Source organism: Mauremys reevesii, linkage group 3, assembly GCF_016161935.1.
Source record: "Mauremys reevesii isolate NIE-2019 linkage group 3, ASM1616193v1, whole genome shotgun sequence".
Taxonomy (NCBI): Eukaryota; Metazoa; Chordata; order Testudines; family Geoemydidae; genus Mauremys; species Mauremys reevesii.
In genome coordinates, this window is record NC_052625.1 from 150,642,402 (window position 1) to 150,664,539 (window position 22,138).

At 38.8% G+C, this 22,138-nt stretch overlaps 1 protein-coding gene across 8 annotated transcripts in view; it reads right to left on the reverse strand.

The window, feature by feature from the left end:
- The window catches only part of MYO6 (myosin VI), a 160,180-nt gene that overhangs the window by 90,244 nt on the left and 47,798 nt on the right, over window positions 1-22,138 (reverse strand). For 5 of the 8 annotated variants that reach the window (XR_005596381.1, XM_039531197.1, XM_039531204.1 and 2 more), the window contains exons 4-9: window positions 19,098-19,171; window positions 16,730-16,859; window positions 13,768-13,873; window positions 11,048-11,103; window positions 7,669-7,766; window positions 6,433-6,597 (exon numbers count right to left, since the gene is read on the reverse strand). Coding sequence is in view for 7 of the 8 variants with exons in the window: in XM_039531197.1 (XP_039387131.1) it covers window positions 6,433-6,597; window positions 7,669-7,766; window positions 11,048-11,103; window positions 13,768-13,873; window positions 16,730-16,859; window positions 19,098-19,171 (629 nt within the window). In the remaining variant the exon portion in view is untranslated. Of the gene's footprint in view, window positions 1-6,432; window positions 6,598-7,668; window positions 7,767-11,047; window positions 11,104-13,767; window positions 13,874-16,729; window positions 16,860-17,253; window positions 17,412-17,472; window positions 17,595-19,097; window positions 19,172-20,731; window positions 20,803-22,138 lie in introns of those variants that run through there. The other 3 variants (XM_039531199.1, XM_039531202.1, XM_039531200.1) reach the window with 3 other exon arrangements.

Consider the following 22,138-nt stretch of genomic DNA (forward strand, 5'->3'; position numbering starts at 1 on the left):
TAAGGCTGCATTTTAATCATGGGTATTTTTAGTAAAAGTCATGGATAGGTCACGGACAGTAAAGAAAAAGTCATGGCCTGTGACCTGTTCATGACCTGTACTATATACCCTGACTAAATCTTGGGTGCTCTGGGGAGGGGAACAGCCTGGGGATGCCACACCTGCTGGGGAGGTGGGTGGGCAGTGGATAACAGCCTAGGACTCCCGTTGCTGTTGGGGATGAAGGGGGTTGGCGGGGCTGGCAGACTCCCTACCTGGCTCAGCGTGGCTCCCCCGATATGTCCCTCAAGCTCCTAGGTGGAGGTGCGGCCAGGGGGCTCTGCATGCTGCCTCTACCTCAAGAGCCAGCTCTGTAGCTCCCATTGGCCGGGAACCACAGACAATGAGAGCTGCTGGGGTGGTGCCTACAGGTAGAGACAGCGCACAGAGCCCACCTGTACAATACGTTTTAAAAACAGAAATGTTTCTCTATGCAGTGAAACACTTAAGGAGTTGACCACAGAAATAGTTTTGTAATTGAGAAAAAAAAAGTTCTGTGTTTACAGGACTTGAGGTTTCCAGTGGAAATCTTACAGGTTGACAAAGTGAATGACTGTGGAATTCAATAGTTTCCTGTAAAGAAGAAGCTTAATCCAAACATAGTGGGTTTTATTATAAAACAAAAAACTCCAGTCAATACACATATTAGGTTTAGGGCAAAAAGGTATTTTCAAAGCATATAATAAGAGACGACGATTAGGGTTTTCAGAGTTTAGCAAGATTAAACACCAGTGTGTCATTTTCTTCAACCTTCATGGTATTTGTTGTCCACTATCATCCTCAATTATAGATAAATATGGGATTGCATAATAGATTTGAGTCCTAAGAGGACTGACACTAGTTTGGAACCTCCGTTTGTAATCCTGAAATCTGTGAGACAACTTATATAAAAATAACCTTAATATAAAAATTAATTTTATGGAAAGTTTTTTTACTTCAGCTTTTCTAAAATAATCTTAAATTTCTGTGATAACTGAAGAAAAGATGATGTACCTTAATCTCAACAAAAAAGGGAGGAAGAGTTAAAATGTTACATTTGCTGTTTGCACAAAGTGAATCTTTCTCACCATGTAAGTTATTATTTAAAAGCACTCGAAAGATCATCTAAATAAAATGAAAACTGTTCTGCAATTATGCAGCCTGGTGAAAATAATCTTATCGCATATTCAATGGAACTGAAACACCTGAGAGGAAATAATGTTTAAACAACATAACTTTAGTAGCGAACAGCAAATCAAATCAGTTTTTAACCTGGTACAATTGCAAAAAAATAGCTAATGTGATTCTAGGCTTCTTAAATAAATGCATCATCATAAAACAGTAAAGTATCAGCACTTCTGCATTGACAGTGGTACCACTGTTACAAGTAGTGGACTCAGAAAGCTCAATTTTAAGCAGAGCATAAATCTGGCCTCCACTTTTATAACTTTGCACAGGTTTGAGATTCAGCTCCTGCAGCAAACATGAACAGGTAGGTAGGAACACAATAAAGAAGATATCTGTGGAAAATTGTTTCCACATGATGTGAAAACAAATGGATTTGTTAAATAAAAACACCCAAAAACAAAAAACAAACAAAAAAACTTTTTTAGTCACAAGTATTTCTCATCCTAAAGAACTGAAGCTGTCTTTCCTCGGTTACCACACACTGTATGGGCTTCATACACAATAGATAAATTGAGCAACAACATTAGAAGAATCATAGGAAGAAATGGTAAAATGCTAAATAAAAAGCATTAAAGATCTACTGCTATCCTGGAGCCCAAGAAAGTATTTGATAAAGTAAAGTTCTTAAAAATACGGATATTAGAGATGGGGTTTTGAGGCAATATCAAGACCTGGATAAATATATTATGGGACACCACTTCCTCTGCCAGGATTAAAATTAAGGTGTTCAACTCTAAAGAATTTAATCTACAAAGAAGAATCAGACAAGGTTGTCCTCTATTCCCTTTGTTGCTAACCCTCTTCAACGAACTCGTAAGAATAGCAGCATAGCAAGGAGTTACAGTTAATAAAACAGAACATAAAACTGCATTGTATGTAGATGTGCTATTAACCAATCCAGCATAATCTATTGTTTTCTGAAAGAAATTCATGAGTTCAATGATAAATCAGGATACCAAAAATAATACTAAATCTGAAGCATCAAATATAGGGCTTGAGTAATCTACAATTAAACAGCTACAAGATACATATGAGTTTGTATAGACTAAACCAAGTACTTAAAAGAAAATATTTCTCCTAACCTCCATCAGCTATATGAATTTATTTTCCTCCCATTATTCCAAAAAATGATGTGTTGGATTGGAATAAACCAACATTTTTGGGGGAAAAAACTACATCCTCTACTGGAAAGTCCAACCCAACAGGCCCGATAGATCTAGCAGATAGTGATGGAAAAAATGAAAAAGTAGCTAAGAACATATTATTTTGGATCAATGCAAAAATGTCTGGAAGAGATCCAAAACATCATCTACCTGTCCACTATGGAAAATTATTATAAAACACTTTATGAACAGTACCTCACTCCATTAAGCTAAGAAAATTATATAGAAAGGAGTCAGCTTTAGATATGGGGGAATAGGGTCTGTATTATCTGTATTACCATAGCACTTAGAAGCCCTAGTCATGGCGCTGTACAAAACGCAGAACAAAAAGACAGTTCCTGCACCAGAGATCTTACAATCTAATTATAAGACAAGAGAAAACAGATAAATGCAGGCAGGACAACAGGGGAATACAAGGAAAAAATGAGACAATATTGGTCAGGATGAGGCATCATGACAGAGTTCTAAGGAGACTCTGAAGGAGAACAACAAGGCAGCTTTGCAGACGTTTAGGGGGACTTCCTCCCAAGCATGAAGGGCAGCATAGCAAAGCATGAAATTTGAAAATGAAACAAATGAGTATAGGATGCTAGCATCATGGGCTGACTGGAGATGACAATAGACATCTGGATAAGTGTATGGGAGGCCATCGGTAAGTAGGGATAATCTATGAAAGGCCTTGAAAATGGAAAGAAAGCAGCTTATGTTTGATGCAATAGAGAAGGGGGAGTCAGTGAAGGGGGGACATGGTCAAACTGATAGGCTAGGACAATGATCTTTGCAGCAGCATTCTGAAGGGATCTCAGCAGATTGCATTTGTCAAAATAAAAGGTGACAACGTACCAGGAGACAAGACAATGAAAGACTGGAGGAGCGTTTTAGCTGTGTGGGTGCATGAGAAAGGCCATATCTTAGAGATGTTATGCAGAAAGAATTGGCAAGACTTAGACTTAGCCTGGATGCGAGGAGAGAGAAAGGTCCAAGCTGAAGAGGATGCCCAAGTTATGGGCCTGACAAACAAGTAGAATGACGGTGTTTTCCAAGTGAGAAAGGAGGTCAGGGGGAACAAATATATTTTAATTATGTTTAGTTTAAATTGAGGGCTACACATTCATGAGGAGATGTCAGACAAACAGACCAAGATTTTAGTTTGGATAGAAGGAGAGAGGCCTGGGGTAGAGAGGTAGATCTGAGAGACCTCCACACAGAGGTGATGTCTGAATTTATGTTTGCAGATGAGATTATCTAAAGGTAAGATATAGGAGGAGAAGAGAAGGAGACTAAGGACAGAGACCTGTGGAACCCCTATTGAAAGTTGGATAGGGGATGAGGAGGATCCTCTAAAGGACATGCTGAAGGAGCATTTCAAGAAGTACGAGGAGAACCAGGAGAGGATAAAGTCACAGAAACCAAGGGAGCACAAGGTTTCAAAAAGAAGATGATCAATGGTGTTGAAGGCAGCTGACAGATCAAGGATAAGGGTGGAATACTGGTTCTGAGCTTGAGCCTTTAGTGAGAGCAGTTTCAATGGAGTGCAAGGGGAGGGAGCCAGATTGGAGATGGTCTAGAATGGGATCAAAGGAAAGGAACTCCTTTTTGACAATTACAGACAGCACAATAAGGGCGACGAGGCAGTAGTCCGAGAGGTGAGTAGGGTCAAGATGGTGGCTTTGGGGGAATTTTTTTAAGATGGGGGAGAGTAGAGCATGTTTCTATTCTGAGGGGAACAGCTGGAAGAGAGTGAGAGGTTAAGGAGAAGAGTAAGGGAGTGGATGAGAGTGGGTCAGAGAGAGATCAGGGGATAGGATGGGGTCACTGGGTCAAGCGCAGGGGTTAGAGGAGGAGGGCAGATGAGAAGCCTCTGTCTGTCACAAGGAGACTAATAAAAACATTGTAAGAGGGGAAATGAAGGCAAGCTAAGGGGATGGGATTGTGTGTGTTATATTTTGCTAATTGACTCATGGAAGAAATTGGCAAGATCCTGTGCAGAGAGGAGAGTGGAGGCAACAGGAAGGGAGGGTTGAGCAATGAGTCAAAGACGATGAAAAGGCAGCTGGGACTGCAGGAGTGGGATTCAAGTTGTAGTAGTAGAGATGTTTAGCTAGGAAGATGGCAGAATTGAAGGAGGAAAAATCAAATTTGTAGTAGAGGAAAATTAACCTGATTACAGGATTCCTGCCAGAGACACACTGCTGCATGCAAAAGCAGCAAAGAGTCTTGTGGCACCTTATACACTAACAGACGTTTGGGAGCATGAGCTTTCGTGGGTGAATACCCACTTCGTTGGATGCATGTAGTGGAAATTTCCAGGGGCAGATATATATATGAGCAAGCAAGAAGCAGGCTAGAGATAACGAGGTTAGCTCAATCAAGGAGGATGGGGCCCTCTTCTAGCAGCTGAGGTGTGAAAACCAAGAGAGGAGAAACTGGTTTTGTAGTTGGAGCAGCAAAGGAAGGCAGTGTGGGGGGAGAGCAGGGCAAACCTTACAGTGAGGGAGAGATGTCCTAAAGAGTCCAGGATGGAAGGGAGTGAAGCGTACAAAGAATCAACCACCACAGTATGAGAAGAAAGAGAAGAGAGGACAGGGCTGAGAGCAGAAGAGAAATCATCAACACTGATTCACTGGAGATCATGGAAAGGCCAACTGTCAGGTTATGTGGGGGATCATGAGGGATGGTTAGAGAGGGGAACTAAGCAACAGAGAGATTAGAAAGAGAGCAGTGCTTGGTGAAGACTAAGTCAAGTGAACAGCCCTTTGGCTGAGTGGGAGAGTTCAACCAGGGCTGCGGATCAGTTGAAGTGGTGAGGGTGAGGAAGTGTGCAGTTGAAGAGTTGGATGGGTCAACAACATGGAAACTGAGGTCACAGACGATGCGTGTGGGAGATAAGGAGAGGAAAAAAGAGAGCCAGGAGTCGAAATCAGAGAGGAATGCTGACAGCACCATGGAGTGAAAGGAGAGTCAGATGCAGTGTGGTTCAAATAAGGAGAAAGTGTGGAGAGTGGAAAGGCTTGGAAGCAGCAGGAATGGGAGAGAAGCCCAACACCCCACCACAGTCTGATCCAGAGCAGAAGTATCAGAGAAGTCGTCTCTGGCAGATGAGGCAGCACTAGAGGAGTGTCATATGAATGGATCCTGATCTCTGAGAGAGCCAGGACCTGGAAGGAGTGAGATACAAAGAGGTCATGGATAGCTGAAATCTTTTTAGAAATTGAGTGGGAAATCCAGAGACAGAAAGAGAAGAGGAGGAAGGATGGGAGAAAGAAAGGGATTATGGCAGGAGGTTAAGAGACATGAGAGGGACAAAGGTGGTGGCAGGAATGGATATGCGAGGTGGAGATTGTTGGGGTGAAGGGAAGGGCAGAGTTGGGGTAAATGTCAACAGAATTTAGGCGGATGCCACGGATGTGGGACGTAGATTTATGTTGGTGGAAGGAGATCAGGGTGGAGAAGGGAAGATGAGTGAGTGGAGCTGGTGGGAACTAGAGGGGGATGAGAATACACAGGAAGGGGAGACAAAACCAAAGAGGAGGGGATTCAGGGGGAGGGAAAGGATGCTATTTCCTGGACCTGCCTCCATATATAATGCAATTCCTTAAGATACCAGTATTTTGGAGGAAAATAAGTATAAATTGTCAGGGCAACTGAAGTTAGGTTACCCACAGAACCTATAGTTGATTCCATTAGGTTAAAGTCCAAAGGAAGGATCACTGATAAAAATCACTATTACGAGCCAGATGTGCAATAGCTCGTTTTTGTAAAAGCACAAAAATTCCCCAAGATTAGTGGCATGGAGAAATAAACTACAGGAAATCCTTTAAACAGAAAAATGGTAGACAGCCTTATGTTAGGATCAGCAGATTTTATAATGATTGGTTATGATAAATGAATAAATAAATACACAATAATAAGAGATTACCACCACAAATTGGTCTTTTAAAGGTAACAAATAGAGGTTATGAATAAGATTTGTTGACATTTGTTTGAAAAGTTCATGTATGTTAATAACAAGATAAAAAGATTTAAAAAAAAAACAAAAAACCAGCAGCAGCAGCAAACTCACCCTAAAGTTATCTGGAGAGCTTAAATACAGCGTTTGCCTAATATCTTCAGGAGCACCTGCACAAAGCCTGTAAAAGATGTGGTAATTCCTCTCCTCTTTGCCTTGCACACAGATCCTGGATTTCTCCAAAAGATAATGTGATACAAATCCACCAACCACCAAATTCTAGGAGAAAGAAAAACAATTACGTTTTTAATCATCCAAAAAATACAGACATTTAAAAATATATCTGCTTGGTCTGATCAACAGTGTTCCAACATAGCATGTTCTCTGTCGGTACCTAAGGATGGCCACTACCAGGCAAAAGATGAAAACATTTCCTTAGATACTATTATATCTTTAAAACTATTTTTAAAACACAAATTAAAATACAACTTTTGTTAAGCTGTATAGTTATAGGCATTTTTGGCACAAAGAAACCTCAGTCCAACAGTATGATTTCAGTCAGCCCCAAAATACCAGCTATAGACACGAGGGTCCAAATTTTCATACAGACACATAAAAATGTTTATTCTTCATTTAAGTGTGCAAATCCCCAAATGTACACATGTAATGCATGCACACACCTATGCATAATGTGCAATATTTACTTTTGTAAACATATCAGGAGAATTGTGTGCCAAAACCTGGTTAAAATCTGTTAACAGTACATTTTTTAATGCAGGGGAGTATCGTTCTTGTAAATTAAAATTATATTCCATCAGTTTGGCTCCACAGTTTGCCAGTAATGACATGGTAAGGGGTGGCTTCAGTTCTTTTTTTTCCCAAGGACCGCAGAATACAACTTTTCCCTTGAGTCTCGTAAGCAAAGTAACCATTGCTACCACTCAGCCTACTTCTGGTCTAGTGTATCTGTTCCCAGACAATGGTTGAATGCTGTATTTGCAGCCAATTGAAAATGTAAAGAGATTAACATTTTAACAGGAAAAAATATAGAGCTCCTACAAAGAATGGGGTGAGAGAGAAGATCCTCAATCCTCTATATCAGAGTTTCTCAACCTCTTTGATACCAGGGAGCGGCTTGCTGCCTTCCAAAACTGTGTCAGGGAGATCTCAGGGACCAGTGTGAATCCACAGATAAGTCATCACAAAACACTGCTGTATATGAATCAACAATGACTCAGAATGAACAGAAATTACATATTCACATGATGGGAGGGTGCCACCCACCAAAAACCTATGCCACCAAACAAAATTCACCACTGAATACCTAACTACAAACAAAAGTACTCAAACCTTTTCGTTGAAGTGGATTTCTACAAATTTTCCAAAACGGCTGCTATTGTTGTTGCGAACAGTCTTTGCATTTCCAAAGGCTTCTAAGAGTGGATTGGCTGTTTAAAAATAAAAGATTTCAAAATTTGATTCAAAGATGACTAGTACAAAAAAAAATACTTCACATCACTTTGAATAATTAGTTATTGTAACTGTAAAGTAATACTGAGGATGATATTCAAAAGTTGAATAAGTCTTTCCCCTTAGAAATAAAATTAACATGACAAACTGCATTTTTTTTTCAAATTGTACTGAATCTATTGCGGAAGCAATTTGTAATACAAACTTTAAATATTCTACACCAGGTGCAGTTCCTGAATCTGAACTATAAAATATTTGGTGGCTATCAATGAAAATGATTCAGCTAGTATTTTCCTAAAGAAAATTGGGTAAATAATAACAAACAAAATACAAAATATGATGGACAATTTGAGCTCCAAGTGGATTGCCCCAAAATACAACTAATTTTCCCACCTATTCCTCAAGCAAAAGTATGAATAAGTATATATGAGGTGAACACTATGCACAGTAACATTAATAAGGGGGGAACCAAGAGCTGTGCTCTAAGAAAACCCAGCATCTATCCCAACAACATTTAGTTTTAAGGACTTAAAACTGTTGTTAGAATGGTGCATACTGAAAGAGGTAAGCTCTTCAGTAGCATGGACCCCAAATCACATAAGGCTTACAGTTCAAAACTGACATCTGCAATGCCCACAGATACACAATGGAAGATAGTGCTGACTTTGGAAAAGACTTGGAAGGTGCCTCCTATCACTGAAGTCCACCAAGCAGGTGGTCACATTCTGCAGTAGCTGTAGCTCCCAGTCTTCAAGAATAGCTCCATCCAGAATGCATCGCAATAGTTCAGTGCATACATATTGAACATGCACCGTTTAAGCTGTGCAGCACAGTGCTTCTGAAAAACAATTTTGCTAGCTAGCAAAAGCAGCAGTAGCAGGCTTGGCAAAACTGTTTCCACATCATAGAAAACTATTTTTAAGGAACTGCTGACAACTTACAGTGACAGACTGACAATACCCTGTAATATCCTGAGGAACCCTTATGGAGTTGAGATAAAGTTTACTGAATTAAGGTTTATTGAATTATGGTTGATACCTTTGGGGTACATTGTATTCTTGTGGCTTTGTATGTACCTTCTCTAGCAGTGGGGGGATGCTAACATACTTCCTCCGTTATCAGCGGAAGCCACCCCCTCGGAGAGGTGTGCATATACAAGTTAAAACTGGATTCTCCAGGGACCAACAAAGAAAGGATTTTTGGATAAGTAGTCTGGTTTTAAACTGGCTCAGGGCCTTCTTCCTGATACATGGAGGGCCCATTCCTCAGGGTAGGTTTGGAAGGACTGGTCCTACTGAAGCATCTGAAGATTATGTGCTTGTTCTAAGCTGAAACTGATGAATTTATAACTACAAGGAACCCCTTGGGAGGGAATTTGAACTACTCCTGCCAGAAACTATGTTAGGGTTGCGATAAAACCTGGTAAGCTTATTTGCATGCCTGCTGGTTCTTTTATTGTTTTTAATGTTTTCTCTGTGATGCTTTTATCTTAAGAATAAAATAGGCTTGCATAGAAAGAACTGTGTGCTAACTTATAATTGTTGACAATCACTCTTATCAGTCTCTGAGGAGAAATCAAGCAGGTGTGCTCGGGCAGCTAGTATCTGCTGGGAATAACACAGTGAAGGCAGGGAACAGTGGAGCCTGGAAATTCCCCAGTCAGAAAGGGTGACAAACAGTTCTCCACTCAAAAAAGCAATGGCTAGGGAGCTGGAAGCCTGGGTGCCCTGGCTGGACCACTGAGAGGAAATACAGGTGCAGTTGCCCTGCACTATGACACATGCCTTCACCTTAAAATTGAACTCCATTAAAACTAAAGAAATTCAGTAGGAACTGTTCCCCAGATTTAAAGCCTCTTAAAATTATCTACAGGTCTGATGCTACTAACATTAAAAGGTTATCAATAGGAAACCCACAATAGTGGGATAAATTAAGGTTGATAAAGTGTCAGCCCTTCCTTGGAATTTTGTTATTCAAAATTACAACCTGATGGTTAAACTTCTTAATATGGCTTTCTTAACAGTTGTTATCAACAAAAATAAGTCTTTCAAGTTTCTGAGATTTGAAAATCTGGGCATCATAGTTGCTATGTTAATAATAAATACTTATTGAAGAACTGTTAAAAATAGCTGAAGTAATATTTACAGAAATGTGGATTATTGAATAAAAAGGTGACAAGAGGTCTTTCAGATCAGTTACAGGTTCTCCTAACAATACAGCGGTTGTGAGCATGCTTGTTAAGAAGGTGTTTACAATTTATTAAAAATTGCTTCAAACGTGCAGTAGATGCTACTGTCGATAGCACAGCTTTTTCCAAGAATACCTACAGGTACCAATCAACATTATGGAATGCAGCTTCAGGCATTATGTCCAACTGTCAGTCACTTTCTGAGATCCCACGGCACATAACGTGGATTTGGATGTTTATATACCCAGCTGTAATTAAGCAACATCATGCTTATTATACCAGATCTATAAAAACAAAAAAATGAAAGCCTGCTCTATTTCTCTGAACAAGATCTAATGGCTAGAAGTTGAAGCTAGACAAATTTAGACTAGAAATAAAGGGGCAAATTTTTAACAGTGAGGATTATTAACCATTGGAATAAATTAATAAGGATTGCGGTAGATTCCCCTTCACTAGAAATTTTTAAATCAAGATTGGATATTTTTTTAAAAGACATTCTAGTTCAGGGAAGTCCTGTGGCCTTATTATGCAGACTAGATAATCACAATGGTTCCCCTTCTGGCCTTATATTGTATTAATACGACAAATTTAAATCCAATAAAGATGACATGGAAGTAGTATTCAGGATGAGTTGTCTTATGACATATACAAATTAACATGGCAGAAAGATTGATTGGAGAAACCTTATTCTTGAAAATTGCTTCTGTGTTTCCTCGCAATTTTGAACAAAACAAAACACCCCATTCCACTAAAAACCACTGTTGTCAATGATGGTCTAACTGTCCCTACACATATCAAACCAAGTAAGGCCCCACAAGTTTAATGTCACACACTTGCTTATGCATTTTCAGGACCATCTCAAAGAGAATTATTATTATGTGCTCAATATCTACACTAAATAAAACAGAAGAAAATCCCAATCAAATATCTTTGTAAATTAGATGGATTAAAAGGCCATTAACCTTTTATTCCCAAATTGGTTTGATGACATTTCAATTCTAGATTTTGTTGTTGTTGAACATTTTAAATTAGAACAATTTGATCTTTGTTCACTTTAATAAAATATAATACCTTCTACTATTCTTTCATCAATATCTTGACCGGTACCATAGGATTCAGTCAAATACCTGTAAAGAAGAATAAAAAACAATGTCCATCTCTCTTTTACTCCAGTCTAATTGAGGAAATTGTTAAATTGTTAAATGTCTGTATTATATGTTGGCCATTTACACAGAGGGGAACATATCTGAACATTTTAAATGGAAGATTATTTTACAAGTTCTCTGTGCATACGCATTTAAATAAGTTGAAACACTCTTCTATTGTAAGAGGAACATAAGTATTTTTCTTGGCTTTGAATGTGGTTTTTGGTATTTCTGACTTCATTTTTACCATATTTTCATCTCTGTATATGTATATCAATATTTGTAGAAGTGGTTTGTTTGTTTTTTGGTCAATTTGACCAGTATATTATTGTGCCATCTGTAGGTATTGGTTGAGCTTTTCTACAGCATTTTTTATCCATACATCAAGAATTAATCATTATTCATACACATACTGTCTAGTAGCCTATAAACAAAATCCTGTTTGGATTCTGGAGGAGCAAACTGCAGCTCCATAATTAGGACAAAGTTCAATTTTGCCCTTAAAGAAGGAATTAAAAAGGACTAATTTTACAAAAAAATAGTCTGCACTCCAAAACTTCTTACACTAAACATAGCTTACACTTGGTGAAAGAGTACAAGTAAATCCACTAGTCAGTTTAGAGGTTAAAATTAAATTTAAAAATGGATCCTTTGAGAAATTTTGCCTCCACCATTATACTTATTTGTACCAGTTACTTATCAGTAACCAGATACAATGCAGACCCTTCAAACATTCCACATAGTTAAAACCCACTGAAATTTTGTAATCATTGACTACATTTGAAGAATATTTTAAAAGGAGTAGTGGTAATGTCCTCTTGTTATGCTTCATAACAAGGTTGCTCTTTCACGAAAAGAAAATTCCACAAAGAGTTCTTTCAATACAGCTACCATCTTCTAATGTTCTCAGGGGAAGCAAGGCCACAGGGAGTCCTCAGTTAAGATGCCCTCTTTCAAAACGCATCCACATCCCATTGCTTCCTATAAGAATGAAGCCAAATAGCCCTCAGGCTAGACGGTGGCCTCCTAAGCTGTCAAAAGGCAGAGAACACCACTGAGGAGCAAGTGATTTTGGGCAGTGGCCATCTTTTCTGGAGTTCAGAAGAGAAGGAAAACTGGGGCATCTGCATGCAATGAAATGTGGGATGCAGAAGGGAGGGGGAAATTAGGGGTGCCTACAAGGGAATGTGCAGGACAGGAGGAAGATGGAAAGTGAGATGTACACTCTCTGCATTACAGCGCACTGGCAAAGCAAATGAGCTGATAAAGTAGGCTTTACTGAACAGTATTCTCTAGTTGTGCTGTTCTAGCATGGCATCAAGCAGCCAGGGCATAGCAGTCAATATAGTCATAAATGTTAAGATAAAATAAAAAATGATTTAAGGTTGATACTATGCATCTTCAAATCAATATCACATTAGTGTTCTCAGTGTTTCTTGTTTAGTGTTCACATAAGAACATAAAAGAAATTCCCAATAAAATCCTATGTTATGTTGTGGTTGAAGTTGAGCATACATGTAAGTATTTTTAAGATAATTACTTTTATTCCAGACTACGAGTTAGAAACCCAGGAAATTCACAGTTAAGGTTAAACTTAAAAGAACTACAAGCATGGTAAGGTATGACAAGAAATGCACAGTTAGGGCACAACCCATAATTTTGCCCTAGCATGACACCATTAAGGAAAACAGTAGAAAAAAAATATCTAGTATCTGTAAAACTCAGCTTTATCTAATCTGGGACAACAAATACTAAAACTCCCAAAACATAATCATATGGGTATTACATTATGTCACTGGTGCAGAGTAAAGGTTGTTTGGGAGCTCTGTCATTTCCATATTTTATCACTCGAGCTACAGTTTTTGCATGAAAATTTTGAGTAAATTTCATGGCAGACGTGCAGGGAATAAAAAGTCCCACAGAAGAGTCACCAAATGTAGTTTTCACTTTTACATAGTAAAATGAATGTTTCACCTCGAAATATCATTTAATCCATAACTGCAGTTGTTGGTAGGCTATTTGGCTATACTTGTTTTATTTATTTATTTTTGAAAAGGAAGATTGACACAAAAAAGTGTACCATGGCGGGGGGCGGGGGAGGGAATAAAATAGTGGATTATATAGTGGGGATGTTGAAATGTGAGGCCCAGTACACGGGAGGAAGGTTGGAAAGCAATGGTTCCTATTGCAATCTGGTCACAGCACCACTGAGGTTTGGCCCATCCGCTCTCCCATCTCTATCTAGGGAGGTTGGACAAACCAAACCCAAGTGGCACTGCAAGCACCAGGTTGCAATGCCCAGTATGAAGAGCTGGCCAGGCTGTGTCCCACAGACAGGAGCCACCACTGCAGGGTGAGCTCATTACTGACTTTACTGAAACTCATGATTACTATGAACACAGTGACCACCATTCCAAAATCAGAGTCTTATTTATCCTGTTTGCATTTCTTTTAAGTTTAACCTTAACAGTGAATTTCTGAAATCAACAGAGGGTTGGGAGCATTCAGCTGTCTTACTGGATCATGCCTTAAATATATATTAATAAAATCACAAATTACTTTAGAATTTATCTCTGAACATGATATACTAATGTATCAATACAAAAGATTTCCATTGAATAATTTTCTGGTTACACACATACAAACCTCAGAACAAATTTTGTATTTTCTGTCTTGCCAGCTCCTGATTCTCCAGAAACTATGATGGACTGACTCATCTTGAGTACCTTCATGTCACGGAATGCTTTATCGGCTACAACAAAAATTACATTAAAAGGACACAAAGTTGTTATGTTACCCTCCTACCATCAACTGATAATCAGAATTAAGTTATGCTGTACATGACACCTAATTTAATCCCTTTGAGAACAAAAATCAAAACTCTACACATTTAAATTTCTGCATTACATCCTATGAAAGTCCATTTTTGCTACCTCCGTACATTACATTACGGTGGCCCACCCTCAAAGAATGAAGCCTCAAAGAGGCTGTGGCAGCAGACTAGACAACCTATGTATGACCCATAACCAGGGGCGGCTCTAGAAAATAGGCTGCCCCATGCAGCGCGGAGCGCTGCGCCGCCCTTCCTCGGTCCCGCAGCGGGTCCCCTCTTCCCGCGGCTCCGGTTGAGCTCCCGCGGCAGGTCCACCGGAGCCCCGGGACGAGCGGACCTGCTGCAGGCATGACTGCGGGAGCTCCACCGGAGCCGCGGGAACAGCGGACCTCCCGCGGGCACGGCTGCGGACGGTTCGCGGGTCCGGCGGCTCCGGTTGAGCTGCCGCAGTCATGCCTGCGGGAGGTCCAGCCGAGCCGCGGGACGAGCGCCCCCTCCGCAGTCATGCCTGCGGCAGGTCCGGTCGTCCGCGGCTCCGGTGGACCTCCCGCAGGCATAACTGCGGCAGGTCCACCGGCCCAGCCTGCCGCCCCCTAGATTTGGCCGCCCCAGGCAACAGCTTGGTTTGCTGGTGCCTAGAGCCGCCCCTGCCCATAACAACTTAACAAGAGGCATTTGTATGCAGACAATTCACTTGTATGTGTACTAGCCTAGCAATCATCAACTGGTTCATTTTTAGTAACAGAAATCAAGAGTAGATACAAAGTGTATTTTGTCTGTGTTTACCTATATCCTGTTAGATGTTTAACAATGTAACCAAATTAGCTTGTTGATGATACATGTGTTAATTGCTTTAAACTATGTATGTGACTGTGTCCAGATGTAGGACACTGTGGGAAATAATATTATCTACATTGCCTTCAGCTTAATTATCTATGATGTAGTATGATATGATCATAACTATCTATGATGTCAGATTAGCCGGAGAATTGGCTAATTGTCTTATGTGAATGAGTGTAACTAGTTTACCTGTGTATGTATAGGAAATAGAAGATTTAACTTCAAAGCAATGGTCCACAGGCGATCTGCATTGCTATTCTTCCTTGTGGGAAGGCCCTGCTGTGACAATTTCTGTGAGGAGGCTTGTTAACCTGCTAGAAGAGCTATAAAAGAGAAACCTCAGGCCTGATCCTACCATCTCTAATCTGCTTAAACTTTGAACAGGGAAATTATAAGTCATAAGATGGAGATCTTCCAAATAAGTATTTGGAATACCCTGGAAAATGCTTGGAAAGACTAACAGACTTTACATTTAAGCTGCCTTTGGATTCTGACCTGTTGGGATGATTCCAGAGAGACTTTTTACAAGCCAGCAGTTTATTCCATCACTGCTGTGATTTTCAACTATGCACACTGGAAGTCACTTGTAAGTATATTGATATCTTAACCATTTATAACTCTCTTTCTTTTATTCATAAATGTTAGATTTAGTGATTAAGGATTGGCTGACAGTGTGATATCTGGGTAAGATCTGAGATTCATATTGACCTGGGGATAACTGTCTGTTCCTTTGGAACTGGTGAACCTCACATATGGTGAAGAACTTTTTCAATAACTTTTCACTATATTAGACATGGTTGTATAGATGGGAGCCACGAGCTGGAATGCCTAAACGCTCCTTGTTAACCAATATGGTATTAGAGAAGCTCTTTTGTTACTGCCTCGGTGAATCGAATTATAGAATAAACCACCAGTTTTGAGGAGTGTTTGCCCTATTTCTTGCAGTCTGCCCTGAGCATGGCACTCTCGGTCTGGCCCATCCAGGCAGCAGAGTCACAGAGGCATAGACCCACACAGCTTTTGTTCCACAGGAGAACAAATGCGGGGCTAATATAACTGAACTGAACTCTGGAGTTAATGTACAAAATAGCAGAGCGTTGATTTTATAGCTATGAAAGGGTTTTATTAAGAAATTTTCAGCTTCACATGACATTGTGACAAATTATATCCTGACACACTGACTCATTTTCATATTGTTTCAAAACTTCCCACATTTTGTTGTTGTGTAAGAGATCCTGAAAAGGAACTTCAATGAAAATTGTTTAAATGTTGTTTGATCAAAACAAAAAAGTGTATAGTTTTCATACTCTGAGAGAAAGTTAGCAGCACATCAAATTGATTAAATTATGACTCATATTTGTTGGGTTTTTTTGAACAATCTTCTATACACTATATTACCTTCATACTAAACATATAAAGAACTTAATATTCATATTAACTGTTTTCTTTATTTAAATCATTTAAAGGCATTTTAATGCATAAGAGGCAAAATGTAAAAGAAGGAACAATCCACACTGACAACATGCTGAAGTAGAAAGGAATGAACTTCAATACTACTTACTGGCAAGGACTGAAATTTTCAGAATGTGGATAACATCACAACAGAGGCTATTTCCCTTTCAATTTTAATGATGGCATTTCTTATTTTTTTAAATATTGTAGTCTCATTTTTATGATGCTTTGATTGCACTGTTTATTAAACTATACATAATCTATAGTCTAAGCATTTTTGTTGGGAGCTCAATAATATATTAATATTGAACACCAAAGCAGTATATCAAAGGTGAAACAATGTGTCATTTCAATACTGATTTATCTTATTTAAACATGGTTTAAAAATAGATGCTATTATATATGTTATTTAACATGTGATTGCAAGATGAACTGGGGATAAAAACATATTTTACAGAAGAAAGGCATAAATGTTGGACATACCTATTGCGTAGACATGTGGTGGTAATGTCCCAAGTGATTTACCCTGATACTTTTTAATAGTCTCCGAAGAATAAAGTTTAGGAATATCAAAATATGGGTTCACTGCAATAAGAATGTTGGCTACATAGGTCTGTGAAGAAAAAAAAATTAATAGTAAACCACTAGCAAGAATTCAACTAACTGGTTAAAAGCAACTCTGAATTGCTATTAAAGACAACAGAATCCTATCTCAGAGTTTGGAACAATGAAATTAGACTAAGGACACAATCAAATGTTGGCAGAAAAGTCTCATTGTTTAGGATTATATACAACTAATTCTGACACCATACTGCAAATACAGATGGGTAATGCGCTCTTGGAGTGGCTGTATTTCTTAACAGTCTTTAAAAGACATCTCAGAAGAAAGCAAAAACTTCCAAAGCACTTTCTAAAAAAACAACAACCTCATACTCAGTATAACTGTGCCCTAGACAACATTCTACCCCTCCCCTCCCCTCTCCTCCGTAAAACAAGTTCTAACTCACAAAGATGTGTGTAACTTGTCAATGAGCACATGAAGGCTGCTGTGAATCTACACAGCCACTGTATTACCAATATGTATCTCATTGGTCAACATAAATCCATATTCTACTGGAATAAAATTCCATAGATACACAGAAAAACATTATGCAACAACTAAATACATAATGTAGATTTTCTATCAAGCTAGAAAACAATTTGGGGTGAGACAACTTTATATTCACTTTTTAAAAATGTTTAAAAATAGTTAAACAGCAAAGGTAGCAGATCCCGCATTGCAATATAGGGCTATTCTTCTGATTCATAGTTACAGCCAGACCAGATAGTCACAATTCCAGGGGTAGAATGGGGAAGAATGAAGATTCCCTACCTCACAGAGGAGTTATGTGGATAAATTCTTGAATGTGTGTGAGGTGCTCAGATACTAGTGATGATGACCAGATTACATAAATGAATTGTTAGATGCCTGAGGATGAGACAAGAGATACTCTTGCACAAAAAAGACCCTAAAAAAGTCAGAAGATGAAGGGATTCAGGCTAACTGTTTTCATTTGCTGTTCTTGAGTTGAGAATGGTGGAAAGCCCCAAGGAGGAGGTTGGATACGGGCCACTAACCCAACATGCATGTACTGCATTGAAGTGGGGAGAGGACTACACCTGTTCACAGAAAGGATATTTCAGCTACTCTGTTCTCACTATTTCCCTGAAGAAAATTGTATGTGTAAAGATGTTCAAGAGTCACCAGTACTAATATTAACACTCCTCTAGGTAGCTAGATAAATTACATACCATTGATTCTGAAAACAGCATACAAAACAATCTTGTTTACTCCAGTTATATTTGAAGTTACCAGGGAAAACTAGTTATGACAAAAATTGAACCAAATTGTATACAACAGATTCTGGGAAACACATAGGTAGCATTTATTTAAAACAGTGAAGCTAGATTCCAGAGCTGAAACACTGTTTCACCCTCATCTTTTCTGCTTTAGATATCTGTTTTGTGTATTTTGGGTTTTGTTTTTGTTTTGTTTTTAACTGCAGTCAAATTATTGACACTACCAGCATGGTTTCTAAAGCTGATGACTGGTATTCTGTAAATAATTCATAGCTAGCTGTATAGTGTTCAGTTCAACAACAACTGAAAATGAGTGAACACGATTTTTGACAGGAAAGCTTAGGTCTAAATAAATACATTGGAGTACAACTGGTTTTTAATGCAAATCTTGCCTAGCTCTACCATCTCAATGCTGATTTCTGTTTTTTAAAAAAGGTGAAGAAAAACATTTTTATATAACTACATGGATTCTCCCTCCTCCAACCCCCCAAGCTTCTTGCCTCTCTTCTATTTCACAGCTGTCATTGCCAGGGCAGATGGCAAGGACTACATGTAATTTAGTCAGAATTCATTAAGTATAATTAGGCAATTTGATAGCAATATAAAAGATTAAGATGGTCATCTGAGCTAGAAAGTGTCAAAGGAGGCGCCTGTGTGCTTCGTTCAAAAATAATGAAGAAAAAGAGCCATCTTTAGTAACAGCAGACCTACTGGCAAAGTAGCATACCTAAAGGAATGCAATTTGCCACCACATAATAAAATAATGAACTAAACAACATACACGAAGTCCAATTTATCCAATTTACCTAATTAACTGACTACTTTTACCCATCTGAATGAGGTGGCACACCAGACTTTCCTTATCAAAAACCCTAACATTCATAAATGCTACCAATTATGCTTGGGCTATTTCATGCTATAAAACAAAATGGCACAAAAATATTACATAATAAACAATATAATTACATTTATTTGGCATATTATACAAGCTAATACAATATGTAATACTTACATAAATTCTGTCTTTAGAGTACCGCACTTTGATATTGTGAAGGAGTGTAGCTTCATTTAAGTACATTAGTGAACCTGCAATTTAAAAACCCACACAGATATTTTGACAAATAACCATCTTAGTGTACGATCACTCAACTGAAATTCAGCATTAAGAAGAATTCTGCTTCCCCTCCTCTTTTTTGGCCCATGAGTAGTTTAATCCTGCTGATTCCTTCAAAACCTTTTAAAGGGATACTATCAACTTAAAGAAATACAGTTTGTCTGGAAAATGTCTATCTAAATTTACTGTGACAACAGTAAAAAAAAAAGACATCAAATAATATTATTTTTTAATAACATTTAACAAAGAACATTAGAACATGGAAGTGTCAATCTCTGACTTCACTCCATCAATGATAGCAGCCCCAAACTCTCTCAACAGCTTTTCCCACAAGCACATTTATGCTTTCCTCCATACTGCCCCTTATACATGGCAACAAACTTCTTGTAAAAATCTGTAAAGGCACCAAATTATCCTCCTTCAAATCTTTCTTTGCCATTGTGCATACAGAAAAATGCCATCTAACAGCTAGGTAGTTGAAATTGCTAATTCTTAGCATATCCAAGTGGTCATTTTCAAATGTTCACAACTTGGTCAAATCATGGTGTATTTTCATGGGGGCAACAAAAAGCATCCCTCTAATCCCCGGACAATGATTTTGGCCATATATATAAAATCCTTGCTCCAAATTCTGTAGTGCACAAAGAAACTATTAGAAAAAAAATTAACATTAACAAAACTACCTATTTTTCCTTAACCTCATTGCTGAAAATGGGCAAACTAATTTTACTGAAAAACTTTAAAAACCCATCTTGAGATAGAAAGCAAGTGTAGAAAGTTTCAGACTGAATGGTTAACGTTTGGCAAAGCTATAAAGAACTGAAAACAGGGCTAACAATGGAAAGTGTTAGGCAGTCTTAATTCTAGGGCATCAATACCCACTCCATCTATGTCAACAACAGCATTATCCCTAAAGCTACTCAGTGAACATCTCTTATGTAGAGCTTCCTCAACCTAGGAACTTCCTCTACTCCTTGTCTCTTTAGTTTCCGGTTAGAATTTCAAACACAGAACACACACATCCTTAGTTTTCTGTTTCAAACAGCTCCTCAGACAGCTAAACTTTAAACAATCAGCAACACAAAATAATCTGTTATTTCAGTTGGTTTCCTTTGAGCGTTTGACAGTACTTTGTTTAGAGTCAAGTTTCACCATTTTCTTGGTCAGTTGTACTTCCTGTCTCATGAGCTCTCTAACAACTCTACTAATGCATTGCTCGTGTGCAAGTGCTCACCACACCCTGCAAGAAGACATTGACCCACAAAACGGAAGGAAGTGACCACTGTTTCTGAATTTGGACCAGGAAGGACTCTTTTCCCAGGATTCCTGCACAGAAAAACATGTTTTTTCTTCCTCAACTTCCTGAGGCTCAAATGACTCATTCTATTTCCAAACACCAGAAACCAAAAGCTTAGTATAAAATGGTATAAGACCCACTACCGATCAGAACCCTCTCATGCCTTAACTTTATACACAGTTATTCAACATCCCTCTGCCACAAAACCATCCAGTTCTTATTGCTGAAGGTTAACCTTTCCAGCTACTTCAATCCAGAGGGTCATCATAGAAACCCCTTGGGAACCCTGAGGCCAGACAGGCAGCTGGTAACCTCTTCTCCATCCTTCTTCTACCACAATCCGCAACTACAGTCCAACAGAACTTAGCAGTGGACAATGGGAGCTTGGCAACAGCAGCAGAGCCATGTCTGCCAATGCCATTCACTCTCTTCAGCAGTGAGCAATGAATCTGCCTCCTGCCCAAATGTGCCAGACCAGCTTGCAGCAGAAGCAGATTCCCATGGCCGCCCTTTGGTTTGTACAACTCCAACAAGAAGCACATGTGGACTTCTTAGGGAAGGCATCTTTCGCTATGGGAGAATACGAATAGATACTAGCAGAAGGAAAACTCCTTTCCTACACATCTAAGTCTTCTACAGTAAGGTCAATGAAGGAAATACTTAGGCTTTATCCTGAGCAGATTTCCTATCTTTTTTATGCATTACTCTGAATGGTGCATAATTCCCCAGGTTGTCCTCATTCCACTTTTTATAGATAGGTAGTATATTTGCCATTTTCCAGTCCTCAGGTATCATTCACGTCCTCAAAGATAATGACTAATGACTCAGAGATCTGTTCAGACAGTTTCTTGCATCAGACTCTGCCAACCTGAAGACATCTAACTTGTCTAATATCAGAGGGGTAGTTAGTCTGAATCCGTAAAAGCAGCAAAGAGTCCTGTGGCACCTTATAGACTAACAGATGTATTGGAGCATGAGCTTTTGTGGGTGAATACATGCATGTATCCGACGAAGTGGGTATTCACCCACGAAAGCTCATGCTCCAATACGTTTGTTAGTCTATAAGGTGTCACAGGACTCTTTGCTGCTTTAACTTGTCTAAGTAATTCTTAACTTGTTCTTTTCCTATTTTAGAGTCAGATCCTACCACATTTACCTTGATGTTCTTTATGTTAGCCACCCAGTCATTGCTAACTTTTTTGCTGAAAACTGACATACAAAAGGCATTTAACACTTTGGCCGTTGCTGTGTTTTCTGATATTGTCTTTCCCTCCTCATTAAGTAATGGGCCTACTGGGTCCCTGGCCTTCCTCTTGCTTCCCACGAATTTATAAAATGTTTTCTTGTTACCCTTTATATTTCTACCTAGTTTAATCTCATTTTGTGCCTAGCCTTTCTAATTTTGTCCCTACATGCTTGTTGTTGGTTTTTTTTATGTTCATCCTTTGTAATTTGACCTAGTTTCCACTACTTGTATGACTCTTTTTCAAGTTTTAAGTCATCGCAAATGTCTTGGTTAAGCATGATTGGCCTCTTACCATATTTCCTATCTTTCTTATGCATTAGGATAGTCTGCTTTTGTGCCCTTTATGTGTCTTTAAAAAACTGCAAACTCTCCAGAGCTCTGTTTTCCCTTAGACTT